General features: G+C 35.8%; 1 protein-coding gene across 8 annotated transcripts in view; it reads right to left on the reverse strand.

Annotated features, from left to right (window-relative positions):
* Positions 1-2,136: 2,136 nt before the first annotated feature.
* GULP1 (GULP PTB domain containing engulfment adaptor 1) overlaps positions 2,137-15,094 on the reverse strand; it is a 150,568-nt gene continuing 137,610 nt past the window's right edge. For all 8 annotated transcript variants that reach the window (XM_048058445.2, XM_048058441.2, XM_048058442.2 and 5 more), the window contains 2 exons: positions 11,990-12,084; positions 2,137-4,213 (listed from right to left, as the gene is read on the reverse strand). In XM_048058445.2, the coding sequence (XP_047914402.1) occupies positions 4,142-4,213; positions 11,990-12,084 (167 nt within the window). In that variant the 3' untranslated portion in view covers positions 2,137-4,141. The remainder of the gene's footprint in view (positions 4,214-11,989; positions 12,085-15,094) is intronic.

The following is a 15,094-nucleotide window of genomic DNA, read 5'->3' on the forward strand; positions in this document are numbered from 1 at the left end:
CTTTGTTGTCTTTTAGCTGAAGCTTACAGAACACCACCTTGCAGGCATTTTTGGTTGCATTTTGGACTGTATGGCTAGTTAGTCAGATTTTTTTAATCTGCATTTTTTAAGAGTGACTTTTGCATCCTCTGTTTTTAAAAGCAGCAGCAAAAGCCCGAAGTGTCATCTTAAGAAAGCTAATAGCTCAGCTGCATTTACTAACATATTTCTTAAGAGTGTCCAAAGGGTGACAATCTGCAGCAACCAACAGGATATAAGGAAAACTGGGAGTCTAGATGTTTCACTGGAGAATTCTCAGGCAGTGGCACACTCTCCCATTGCAGAAGGGACTCTTTATGTGAAGCAGAATTACTCTGAGAGAACGAGACCCTGCTTAGTTCAACAAATTGAAGAATAATCATCATAATGAAGTCTCTGAGCCAGCTCCATTTCTGGGCAAGTTCAATCACCTTTGGGATTACACAGTTACGCTTACCTCTAGAAGTGTGAAAAGACTTGGGGAACTTTCTTTTTCCTCTCCTCCTTTCCATAAGGGAAGCCAAAATAAAATATAATGCCTTTTGCCACATGAAGGATGTATCTTTGCCAATTTGAATGACCTGATCAATTATACATCTAGCAGAAATCTGTCACATGGAGAGACAAAAGACACACACTTACAAGCCAGTCTGCATAAAGAGGAATGGGTTAAGCTAAGAACATCCTGTGATGATGCTCAGTAAGTTAAAGTCATTGAAGAAAACACACAAATTAACCCTGTATAAACTTATTTGACTTCAGAAGTATTCTAACCTAAGCACCTTATTTACTTATGTGGTAGTGTAGTAAGTAGGTGGGAAGGAAAAAAACAGTCCACATCATAAAAAATAAATAATAAAAAATAGAAAGGGAGAAATCTTACTTCTAGCTGTTAATACCACTTGGTGTGATATGGCAGTGCAGCAGCTGGGCAGCTGACAAGTGGAACTAAAATCCAGTATGACGCATCAGGAAGTAATGCAGTCAGAGCATGGTCAGCAGTGTGAGCAGAGCTCAAAGAAATTTAAAAAAGAAAACAAAAAAAGAAAAAAAAAAGATATCCAAACAAAAGAAGAAAGTGCAGTGGCACAAATCTGGTATTTTAGGACAAATTCACAAATCCAAAAATTTCTCGTTCACAAGTAATTTAGCACCATATGTCTAATCCTGTAGATGATGTTGCTCTTTTTCAGGCTTGAAAACAGGAAGCTTTTGTTAAGTGTAATGCCCAAGGTCACACAATTAGCAGAAGCACTTGACATTCTCACAAACAACCTCTCAAGCTTTTTTTTTTTTTTTAAGAGATTATGTTTTTAAAAGATAATTGAAGGACTAGGAATTGGTAACAAGAGAGCTTCCAAAGACAAAGTTATTTTCAGAGCAATGGGAGAACTCCCATTTCCTCTAAGGAGAGCAAGAGCAATCACCTAGACCCCTTGTACTGGTCTCAAATATATAAAGTAACAGTCTGAAAATGTAGCTCGCAAGGCTATTGCATTATCTGTAGAAGAACACCAATACTAGTGGGAACATTGATACACGAGTGCAAGGAAAGAAGAATAGCTTATGTTTAACTCACAGGAGATTACACATACCCCTTTCTTGTTAGCCTGACAGCGTTCATTCCTATAAACTGTCCAAGCCCCAACTCTGCAAATAGAAGAGGTCAGATAGGTTTTGAGTTATAGCGTGACAAGAATTTTTGCAATAGAAAAACTCCTTCACTAACCAATAGGTTCATTTAGAAGCTTATTATATTTATTAGCTAATTATAAGGAAAAAAAAGGCAAGAGTCCATTAAAAACATGAAGCACTGCAGAAAGAAAGGAATGAGGAATTAAAAATTTCTAATTACTAGCATTAGATAACTGCATATAAAACAGATTTTCTCTCCTGATTACTGATCAGGCCAAACTCAAAATCAAAGGCCAGAAAACGTGTTTGCAATTTTATACCATCTGACATCCGATTCTTACCAGTAGATTTAACTCTTATCAGATCTTACCAGTTCTTCATCAGTTCTTACCAAGGTGACTGAACTGTTCTTCATGGCAGGTCTTACCCAACATTTACACACCTCCCCTCCCTCCATCCATTGAGCATTTAACTGAATGAACGTTGTGTTCTAGGATGCAATTTATTTAAAAACATTTATTTTAGGCAAAATTAAACAGACATTTGAGATTACATAGAAATACAGTTTCCAATTGGATCACAGAACCTTTTCATTAAAAATGCACTGCTGTGTTGATTTAAGTGTTTTTGTACGGATCGACCAGTTATGCAATAATTAACCACGCCATTTGCAGTCAACTATCATAAAAATTGGTAAAGAAAAACATTTCTTAAAATGTGCAAATATTATCTTAATGTTACCATTGATAATAAATGACCACTAAATATATGCTTATTATGTAAAGCTTTTTAAAGTACAATAAAAATACAAATTCTATTTGTTAAAAAAAGGCCATTGCTATGGCTACTAAACATCCTCATTATACAAATTCCAAAATACTATATGACAAACAAAATTATAAAGACTTTTCTTTATGAAACATATACTATTCTATTTGTTAGTGATTTTATATATATTTATATATTTATATATAATACTCTATATGAATGTTCAAAAGAGAGTAACAGAGAGGAAGACTATTGTAATGGAGAACATTAAGGCCCCTGTTCAGCAAGGTACCTGAGCACATGTCAAACTCAGAAGAGGAATAATCCATTCAGGAAGAATTCACTTCAGCAGACTTTCAAAGGCCTTTGCAGAAGTACTTCATTGAACAGGGCATGAAGATATATATGTGACGGTGAAGTTGCAAAATACATTTTTTGTGTAAACTGTAACTCTTAAGGACAAAACCATAACACTATCACAAAAAAACTTCTCATTAAAAAAAAGGAAAAATACACAAAAAGCTCTATTTTTTTCTGCATCTTTATGTTTTATAAGGGGAAAATAAGAGAATTTTTAAAAGGATTAAATTGAACTAAGGTGGTGTTCGGGCATCAAAACACTGATGATGATATAAGTTTAGCATATTATTTTATTGCTTATGTTCAAGATTAGTGAAGAGTATGCATAGACAGGTCAGTGTTGAACTCACTAGCAGTTGAAAATTTTGGTTTGCAGTTGTTTGTGTAACATGAACAACTAGCGAGTATGAAGGACTTATTAACATACTAAATTCTTGAAGCAAGCTTCAAAATTATATTGACATACAATATCGATGCAGTCCGTGAAAATAACATCCAACAGAGCCTGACAGTGAATGCTCACGTGTTGAAACCAACTTACAGAATTGATCCCAGTAAACAGAGTGCCTGCTTGTGCACAAAATTACAGAAATTTCTAAGTAAATGCAAGATCATAATCTCATTTTCAAATTATTGTTAGCATGTAATGAATTCCAAATTATACACTTTACAGTTTAGGTATAAAATATCAAAACAAAGGGCAGTGACTTTGTCATTTCTGCAATTTAGCAGCTCTTCTATGCTCGTTAAACACTAATTAGCAGACTAACAATTTGTTAGCTTCTAAAACGTGATTTAAGGACTTAAAAATCTTATGGATTTTACAAACTAGTAACAACAGATATACAGTGTAATAACTGTACAAGGCAATAGAAATTAATTACATAGCATTTAGATTTCTTTTAAGCATATATTAATGGTAGGTATTTTCTGCTTTCTTAACCGCAGTTGCAATTAATCATTTGACTGATTGAACTTTAAATAACGGCTTAAAAATTTTATTTCAAAATACTGCCAAGTAAAGCATTATGTAAAAATCATGCTTGCATGTTTGCAGAGAGAGGTATGTGTGAGCTTTCTGAAGAACTTCTCCAGGCTAATAGTCATAAAGCATAGTAAACTTGGGCAAATGTTTGAGAGAAAGAAACACAACAGTGTAATTTAATTCATATTTCATAAACAAATACAACTTTTTACATTTGTACAGGGAAAGACTGGAACTAAGTTGGGTTTTTACAGAAGCAAACCTCATATGAGTTTACATGTTGAAAAAAGCAATTTTTGGCACGTGGATAATATTCGTGAATACGTGTTCAAAATATAAACACTGCGTAGGAATTTCACATTTATTTTCTTGGCATCAGCATCTGCTGTCTAGTGGGTCAAGACAAAATACTGTGCCTTCAAGAGTTAATCCCATTTTGAACCCCTCCTGCAATGAAACAAGACATAGTTAATAAAAAGGAAAGCAATTTCAGGAGGAATATCACCTCCTTCTACAAACATGTACGTTCAAGCTTATTTTTAGGTCAAATTCTGAGCATTAGCACTTCTATGACTTTTTGAAAGGATACTACACAGGATAACTCTCAGACATTTACATTATTTGGTCAGCCAGTTTTTCTAAGTTTCTCTTAGTCATTAACGTACAGAAGAATTTATCTGTGGTATAACAAAAGAAATAACGTTTGTATATGAAATGAAGAAAATATTATTAGAATAAAAATATTGAGTATTAGTTTACATAAGTTGAACCATGTTCTTGAGTAAAATTCAACATGATTTATAAGCAGGAAAGATCAGATTGCTATATAAGCAAAAAGTTTATTATATTTATATTTGAAGGAGATCTAAGTCATGGACATTGTTATTAATTCCACATTTCTCTTATAATCAGTAATCCCTTATCTTAGAAGTACTCCAATGGAAAGTGTAGTGGTACACAACAAAATCTCAGAGGCTTGGTCTGAATCATTCACTGAGTGATTACACTGACAGGTGTATACTTTACAGCCTATGGTCATCTGAGCCTTGCTAAAAGGCAAATAAAATCATACCTGCTTTATTGCAATGAACAAAAGGTGAATTTCAAAGGCGTGTAACACTCAATGAAATAAAATATGATGCTCTTTAGAAAGAGCAAAGGAATTCTTAAAAAGTTCAGATAAAAATGTCTCTTCTATTTTATTAGCAGAAGCACTAAGACAAGGTAGACATTACCACCTGCTCTATTGAAAATAACTTACTTCTCAAGTACCTGTATTAGGTTTACAAAATGTACTTAGCTTGCACCAGTTCTAAAATAACAACATCACTTTTAATAGGGGGAAAATACTCTTATTTTCATTTCTCTTTTTTTCTTTGAAATAAGCTGATTATTTATGTCTTGACCTCCAAAAGAAAAGTCACCTTTAAAACCAGAAAATTTTGGTCTTTTAGGTGAAAATATTGTAAAGCTGCAAGCAACTGGAAGCAAGGGCTCTGAATAGAAAGGCCATGAGAACATGGACTCCAGTGGCACCTGTTCCAATGTTCAGCTCAGTACAGTCTGAGCCTACAGTTCACTTGGACAACGTTGATCATGTGCTATGAAATCAATACTATGTGCTTTTATGAAGCAAGCATGTTGTAAACGAAAGAGATCTTCTAGTAAGGCAGCCTGTACTAGGACTGGGTATGAACTCAAGTCTTTTCTCATAATGCATAGGAGTACCTCAAGAGGATACCTTTTGGCTTTAAAAGATAAATCACAAATCACATCAGCTTCATTTCAAACAAATGTAAACCACATGCTAGATTTTTAAAAGTGTATGAATATTTAATAACTCCACCAGCTACTACCATCAGAAGAGCAATGCTGAGAAATAGAATAAAATTCCTGGGGATGGTTACTAAATGATCTCAGATCTTCCAAACAAAATCTACATTTTCCTAATATTCATATTATAAGATGGTGAGACAAAGCATTACTGGATTGTAAACCTTTTCCAACTGTGCTTACTTGCCTTACCTGAGCGACATCGTGCTGCCAAAACGCACTGCTATATTTGACTTTTTTTTCCCCCTCTGTGCTTTTCAACAAGCTATCAGGAAAAGCGTTCAACGCAGAAGATATTTCGAGCAAACTGCATAAAGTTCCAAGTCAAACACAACCTGTTATAAATGGGCATTGCTCATTTACCCAATGGATGCAGTTTTGTTGATGTAACAGAGGAAGACTGCTTACACAAGGGCACAAGTCCTAGGATTAGCCCTACATTTTAGCCTGCTGAATCATAAAACCCTCAGTTTCTGCGCATCTTAAACTCTATCTAAATATTATCTTAGTCTGTCTAAAATTTAAAAATTATAAAATTATAAAAAATTATATAATTACCTTAATCTGTCTAAATATTATCATAATCTGTCTAAATATTTAAAGAATGCTTCCAGTTTTGAGGTTGTAAAAGGGAAGGTCAGTGCTTCAACCTGGAGATGCTTAATACACTGGTTTAACAAGGACATGCAAGTTCTGACATAGCCCTCTGGAGAGCACTTTCAAAGCTGTGCCAGCCCTATGACTGAACACGCATACTTTTCATGTCCTCCTGAATGCTCTTATCTTTCCTCTCTATATTTGAGCACTGTTTGTTGGTGTCTCATGCAGCTGCATGTCCAATGCTGTTTTTCTGGACAGTTAAGAGCAAATCAGATCTGTAAGTGTGCTTATCTTACTGCTGCTATGTTGATCATGGAGGATTTTTTCTGATGTTCACCTATTACATCACACAAACTCACTGTCATCACAGGATCAGATTCTATAGTTACTAGTAGGATCTAACTTTCAGGGCAACCACAGAGTCAATAAAACAAAAACAAACAAACAACAACAACAAAAAAAAAACGGCCACAGATCAGGACATCAGGATAGCCACCAGGGCATTTTTCAGACCTCAAAAGAATGTCAAATATAGACTTATTTTTTAAGAGTATTTAAGGTAGAGGAAAAGAAGTGTGTAGGATTATAAACCAGGACACTCAAAGGAAGCTCGACTGCCTCAACCAAAATTCACGTTGAATTAAATGTAGCACTCAAAAAGGGAAAAAATCATAACGTACTATTCCAACAGACTCTTTGGCAAAGTGATTGCAATCAAATTCCTGAAGGTCAGGAAAGCACAGACTTGATACCTCCCACATCCATCTCCATTCCCAGCCCCACAAGTTTTTCAAGCTAACTCCAAATTCTTCAATAATTCTGTATTTTTGCAGATTCCACTTTGGCAAATATACGATAATTTAAAAATTGTACCCCATCAGCTGTCATCAACCAAGCTGTGGAAAGACAAGGTTTTAAGAAAAAATTCTACTTTATATCAAGACACAGCTGAGCTGTGATTTATGCAGGCAAGAATATCAGCATCCTATGCTGTAGTTTTCATGGTGATGCAGAACACTTACAGCTTTACATCCACTTTCAGGGATACAGTTCATATACACACACTTCTCTCAACTCTTATGGTTCCTACTTGTTGTTACTGTATGATTATTATAATACCCATCATACAGTATGTGCCTACCTTCTACTCTCTGCTCCAAAACCCAGCATTCACAGCTGTAATAATAATGATGTCAGTTGGAATCACTGAGTAGTCATAAATTGAGTTATAAATTGTTTCATTTTCATCCTTTTCTAATAAACTGGATTAATGTATTAGGCAGAATACTTTTTCTTTAAAATGATATATAGTCAGCACTTGGTACACATTACGTACTGTATATATAAAATAGATATTAATTTTAATACTCAGAATTTAAAAATATTTAATTTAAACATTTCAGCTTCTAAAAATATATGTTCTTAGCATAACACACTGCCTGTTCATCAAAAAAACATGTGCACCATGGCTTCCTGTACTTTAAAGACTCGTGAAACAGTAACGTCTCATTTAGTCAGAGAACAGTTCAAATCAGCTGATTTTTAGGGAACACAAAAAAAGACCATCCCCAGATACTGGAGAGGAATGGGAAGGAGGACTATAAAGTGTATTGTGCCTTGCTTCTGTGCTCATATCTCCATAATAACAGTGTCAAGTAACTTTTTAACTTCCAAGATGACTTAACATAAGTACTGAATATCTTAGTTACCCAGAAAAATGACAATATTTTGCTAACAGATGTGATGGGTCTCTTAGAGAAGCAAAGCTTGTTTCCAGTAGAAAATGTAACCTGAAAACAACCACTCTTCCAAAACTCCCACTTATTTTTTGATTCTTCATGATACAAAGATGTGAACTATTCTGGTTAAAAAAAACAAGCAGTAAAAAAGGACAAGTACATCCATTTTATCACAAGGTAAATATGTCAAAGTCAACCCTTACGGCTCTGCCTGAGGTTAGCTTGTTTATCCCTTCACCACCTGCCTTTACTCAATGAGTTTAATTCAGCCCAAACCCAATGAACCAATAATAAATCTACATGTCTCTGAGAAGATAATTTAGAGGGCTGAGCATAACTTACTTCAGATGCAAATAAGACAAGCCTTCTGACTGCTTTGGGCCATGCAGGGAGAATGGCCTGCAGCTCCTGGAAGCTTTAGGACATTAACTACCTTGAGATTTTAATAAATCATAGCAGCTGTTGCTAGTATGATTCAAGATCCAAGGAAACTTCCCTTCACTGCAAGATTTCTGGGAAAATAGATTTATTTTATTAATGCCTGGATGCAGTCAAAATAGGATGAAAATATGTTTCAGCACAAGGGTGGGGAAACAGGAGATTGGAGAGTCATCAGAGAGATGTCTGAGCTGTAAAACTCACATCTCAGCACATGTTGGTGTACAGAGCTCTCCAAGAAGATCAGCAGAAATCGGACTGGGAAATGGAATAGAAAGAGCCTAACTATGAAATTTGGATCCTCCCTAAAGTTTAAATGCAAGCTGTTCCCCCAGAAGTCGAGGAATTTGATCTGATCTCATGGGACAACAGACTGGACTGAGCTGCTCCAACCACTGGCTGGCTGACTTGCCACTCTGACTGCAGGTTAAGCTATATTTAACAATACCCTCTCAGAATAAGTTTATATTTAGAACTATTAGATGTTTTATTAAAAAACTGACATTTGTACATTTATTGAAATATACATATTTACTGAAGCTGAGGCTGTACTTCGAAAATATGAAGACGATATCTCCCTTAACTTGGCACTTCAGAAAAGGAAAGCAGCTTATATTTTTCCTTCATGTTCCCTAATTTTAGATTTCTCAGAGCACATTACATACTTTGTGGTTTTGCCTTTTGTAGCAGTAATTTTTCTCTTCCTCCTTATAGGCTGTGTCTAACAACCGCTGACCTCTAGCACAGCTATCTTCTGCTCATTGCAAGTTTTAAAGTAAGTATTTCCAATTATAAGGGCTTTTACATCACTGACTGTACTAGTACAAAAAAACATCTATATATCACAGGTTTGGGTAGACCATTTCATCAATGACAATCCAAACAAAAGAACTGGACATTTCTCTGGAACACATGGAAAACAAACAGCAAAGAAAATGAAGGCTTAGTATTGTCAACTAAAGAACACTAAAATCAGCTGTCTCTACCTAAAAACTGTAGGCTTCTAAAAATGAAAATGTTCCTGACTTACAAGATTGCACATATAAAATACTGTCCTGGTTCCAGTTAGGACAGAGTTAATTTTCCCTCATAGTAGCTGGTAGGGTGCTATGTTTTGGATTAGGATGAGAAGAGCGCTGATGACATGCTGATGTTTTAATTGTTGCAGAGCAGTGTTTACACCAGGCCAAGGACTTTTCGGCTTCTCGCTCTGTCCTGCCAACGAGCAGGCTGGGGGTGCAGCAGGAGCTGGGAGGGGACAGACCCAGGACAGCTGACCCAAACTGGCCAAAGGGGTATTCCATACCATCTGGCGTCATGCTAAACAATATATAGGGGTGGTTGGCCGGGGTGGGGGGGCCGGCTGCTCGGGGATAGGCTGGGCATCGGTCAGCGGGTGGTGAGCAATTGCATTGTGCATCACTTGTTTCGTACACATTATTATTAGTAATACTGTTATCGTTTTTATTATTATTATTATTATTATTATTTTCCTGTCTTAATAAACTGTCTTTATCTCAACTCACAGGCTTCACTTTCCCGTTTCTCTCCCCCATCCCAGAGAGGGAGGGGGGAGGGTGAGCGAACGGCTGTGTGGTGTTTAGCTGCCAGCCGGGTTAAACCACAACAAATACAAATCTTAAAAGCTTTTAGATATATACATAAACACACACACACTTATATTCATAAAAATAAAAACCCCATACATGAATGAGTGCACATTTCGTCTGTAAATGATTTAAATACCATTATTAAAATATGTTATACCAACCATCGCTGACGCTAGGCACCCAGGAAAGCATAAGAAGATAAAAGAGATATTAGGAAAAAACACATTTCCATCAGTATTTTTCACCACTGATTCATATTAATATAATCTACAGAAAGAACTTCTGCATGGCAACTAAATCTAACAGTGACTTACAAAGTGATCGAAGGATGTCATAGCAAAGTAACTGGACATAGCTTTTGCTTTGGCCAATCTCAGAATTGACTTCTGCCCCCCCCCCGTCCTGTCAGCTTTGCCCTTGATCTCAGCTGGATTACATGTGAACAAGTTTTATGCCAACACAGACCTAACTATTCATTTTCAGTAAAGGTGTCAGGGTATGCTAGACTCTCTGTGAGACTAGTTTACAAATCACACAGAAAAGTGAGAAAAAATAAACATTTATGTACAGGGCAAACTAATGCAATATTCTTTGCAACAGGACATAGCAATGCATTAAGATTTTTTTTTTCTTAGGTCAGAGTAAAAGCTGAAAAGTTTTCCATTTTATGGCTTCAAAAATCTTTGATAAAGATTTCTACTGACCCATTTACTGATATTTTATAAAGTGATGACACTTAGAATTCATGGCCTAACAATTTACAATTTTGTCAGAACATCATCTGTAATAAGAACTCCTACCATGTGAACTTACCTATAACCACGGGATTTTTCCCAGTATCCACAGATACTGTAGTACACTTTTTCCTAAAACAGGCTATATTCAATGGAAACAGTGATATATATCAATGTGAGGTGTGAAAAGATTTGGGCTTTTTTTGTGCTAAAGGGGTTGGTAATAACATCATGGCATTCACAAAACATAAGTAATTTTAACAGAAGTGCAAAGAAGACAGCTTTGGCTTTTTGGTACTATCTGAAGTGATAGCAGGCCAAAGTGCAGATGAGCAAGAATCTCCATTTTATATCTCACAGTGAACGGATTTTGCCAGTGGTGCCACCCTAAAACTGACACGAACAATTAAATTTGCCCATGAACAGGAATTCCAAAATTTTACTTCGGAAAATTAAACTGTACTTAAATTGTATTAAAGACATTTAAAAATGAGGAACTCCGAGAGCCTGAGAGCTAGCTCTTGTACTTTGCAGGCTGTCAATATACAAGGGGTCTGGGAACACTTCCTGCTGAGGAGCCAGGAATCTAGAAATTCAAGTTCCCAGTATTTTCAGCCTTCTGTTTTGCTGGCAGGCTGCTGAAAAAACAGATAAGCAAGTTGGCAAGGAACTAGCAGTTTGGAAAGTCTGATTGAGAAGACAGACTTAGTCCACAACTTGAAAGTTTTCTCCTATCACTGCTTCAAAATTGGGTCAATACCTTAACAGACACCATAGACTATTTCAGAGCCAACAAACATTTTCTGATGAAAAAACACATCAGTTCAGAATTCTTGAATCAACTTTTAATAGTTAAGTCCCAGAATGCCATAGTCAAATATGGATACTTTTAAAGACAGCAGAAAACTGCTGAAGAATAACATGGTGAGTGCATCTGTAGGGCTCTTGCCTCAGCTCTTTCTTAAACTTCACTCAGTCCCTTCCCAGGCAGAAATAGGGGTATCCATTTTGCTTACACTGCTGAGAAGCCTTAAATAGGTGCAGGTGTCTGTTTTAATACCACAGGCTAACATTTGAGAGGAATTTCAGGCAGACAAATTCAAATTCCAACTCAAAGTCCATGAGTACAAAAAGAAACCATCAGATTTTTTTTCCCCAGGTACTTGTGTGTGTGCAGCTTAGAAAACATTTTAAAAATATTCTAAAGATGTATTTCAATAACATTCATATGGCCATAGAAAAATACATAATTAACAACTCAATAATTACCTGCATCTCATCTAGTTTGGACTGAATGTCTGGAGGGAAATCTCCTGCTCCGCAGCTAAAAGGGTCAAAAGGTTCTGCTCCAAAAAGGTCTCTCTCTGGAACAACAGAAAAATGAGTCACTGAGAGAAAAGGTATGATCTATGACAATAGCTCCTTGAAAAAGTCAGCTTACTTCTCCTTAAAAGCTGAATAATAGCATGTCCAGATATGCAATCGATTAACTGCAATTTTTAACATCTATATTTTAAAGTCCTGTCTTGATTAGTTTTCCAAACCTCTATACTCAAATATTTTTCCAAGAACACCATCAACTTCTGTTTGAGCCTCCATGTAGTTTTCATTAAATGCTTGTGCCTTCTAGAGGAATTCTGGGGACGTGATGAGAAGAAATTCCAATTTGAATAAGGGAGCTCCTACTGAAGTGCCTTCTGGAATCAGGATGTATAGGGGTTTCATAAATGAAGAGGGAAAAACTGCATGTCAATTGTCAAATTTCATCTTAACATTATGTCAGAAGCATATTTTCACAAATAAATTAGCCTTCCTATCTCCTGTCTGCCACGCCTCACCATCAGGTTAAGGCCTTTGGTAAAGACAGATGACTACCCTTACTCACAGAAGGTCACTTGATAGAGTTCCTCAGTGCACAACTGGTAGTAACAACTAATTACCAGGGCCATAAAACCCAAGCAAGGAAGAACAGGTAAAAAAAAAAAAAAAAGTGAAAGAGAAAGTAGAAGACCATGAAAGCTCACTTTACCCTAAAATTCCACTAAACCTATATCCACAAATACGATGATTACAAATTTCTCTCTGTCACAACATACAGTTTCAAACTTTTTAAAAGCAGGATACTTTCTAGTGCCCTTTTTTTTTTTTTTTTTTTTTTAAATCTGAATAAGAAACACTTCTAATACCTTTCTTTTTTTTTTCTTACTGGAACAGTGTAATGCTACTACTTCTTCACATCCGACAGTCTAAATATATATAGATATATTTTTTCTTCTCAATAATAAGAATTTTTTTCTCTACAGGTAACAGTGCCATCTATATACACATGTTCTATCTCACATTTCCTTGACTAAAACTAGTATGAAGCTCATTTTTCTAACACAATCCAACCACATTGGTGGCAACACTCAAAGGTAACGCAGTTTTATCATTGCTGGAGAAAATATTAACACCATTATCCTCTACTCTGACTTTCATTTTTGACAAGAAACCTGGTAATCGTACTACCTAACTTAAAAGTGTTACCTTAAAAGCCTGAATAGTGCTATTAGTATCTTGGAAATTAATAGCTGATTTTCTGGTTTAGCCCAGAATTTTACCCTTAACATACAAGATATGGAAGCTGACAATTGAGAACCTGACAAAAAATCCGTGTCAGCGTTACCAGTCATGTTGTCAATGCTGAAAAGGCTGCATATAGGCTCGTATAGGCTAAATATAAGTAATTATTTTGGCATCCACGGAGTCCAAATTTTAGACCTCTACTTGTCTAGGCTCTTCAACATTTTATTGTACACACAAGTGTCCACGGGTTTTGACCTAAATCATTTGATGTTACCATGCTGCATATTTAAAATATATGCATATATTTTAAATAATTAGCAGCTACCATTATTCCCATAATAAAGTACAGAAACAAGCAAGAACTTGATTAATTACACATTTAAAATCACCTCTAGCAGCTACAAATTGTCACATGAGAACAGAAGATGGCCCAGATCTGAGAACCTTATTCCAAAAGGCCACTTGAGCCCCCCAAAAATCTAGTCTTTCCATCTTTCCTGGCAGAGGTAGACCACCTTTATGCAAAAGAGACTTCAATCGGGATAATATAATGTAAAAATTAGGATCTACCTCACCCCTTGCCTCTCTCACATCCAAAATGGGTCTGCTCCAGTGTAACCACTGTCCTTACATGTTCTTTGCTCCACATCTGAAGGTCACCAAGTAGGAGCATGCTTTAACTTTCAAACTAACCTCTACTGAGGAGAAAGTAATGATGCTTTATGTCTCTCATAAATCTATTTGTTCAGTATGTAGGTCCACTTTTTTTTTTCCCTCCTCTCTTTTTCATAGGTTATTTTTACCCGAAAAAGGAACTGACAGTTCTGTGTGTGTTCAGACAGCTAAAAGCAGCCAGTTTCAACACTGAGCCTTCACAAATATTCGAAGAATGTATTTATGAAAGAAACAACTCTTTCATTTCTTAGGACTGAAAGGCCTCATCGCTATTTTTGAAAGCACTTATTTTGTACATTATTCTGCACATTTTTTTATTCATGCCCAATTATTGTGCTTTTATTAATGACACTACTGAGCTAATTAGCAGGAGAATGGCAGAAGCTTTAGCTCCTTAAGTGGAACATGCCTTCACGTGAAGGATTATTTTATTCACGTTGTTATTCAAGGCCAACTTTAATGTTATCCAGGGAGTAATTTATTAAAACAGATTTTTAAAAACAGATTAAAATAAAAAAGATGAAAACAGTTTCTTAAAACATATTAAAACTGTATGTAATCAAATTAAAAATAGGTAAGTATTTCCTGGCTGAGTTTCTGTGAAATAGTTTGGGAACTCTCTCAATTTGACAACCATTTCAGTGAAATGGCTGTAAAAGTGCATAGTACAACTGCTTTTCTGCATTTAAAGGTTATGTGTTATATGAGAGATCGCATTGCTAAGAGTCAGAGAGAAGTAATGCACCACAAAATACTTTCAATATCATCATCAGTATTTCTCTTTTTAACAGAACCTGAAGAACATGTGGAAACTGTATGAATACTAAAATCTAGTCACTACAGAGCTCCACTGCTGTATGGGATCTCCATAAGCTTCTCTGCCGGTATTCACCCTACGTTTCGCTTTGGTGCTCCTTTTTAGTAGAGACAAGAGAAACCAGCAATATTTTATTTCATGCTACAGTATTTACATGAAAATATATTAAATATAACAAGAATATCTTGCCTGGCACACACTCAAAAATAACTGTAGTGTAGATAGCATTTCTTTCTCCAATACAAAGCAACCAGTAAGCCTTTGAAAATAATCTCCTCAAACAGCACACACAATTTCCTTTCCCTCATTCTGTCCAA

Source organism: Anser cygnoides, chromosome 6 (genome assembly GCF_040182565.1).
Source record: "Anser cygnoides isolate HZ-2024a breed goose chromosome 6, Taihu_goose_T2T_genome, whole genome shotgun sequence".
Taxonomy (NCBI): domain Eukaryota; kingdom Metazoa; phylum Chordata; class Aves; order Anseriformes; family Anatidae; genus Anser; species Anser cygnoides.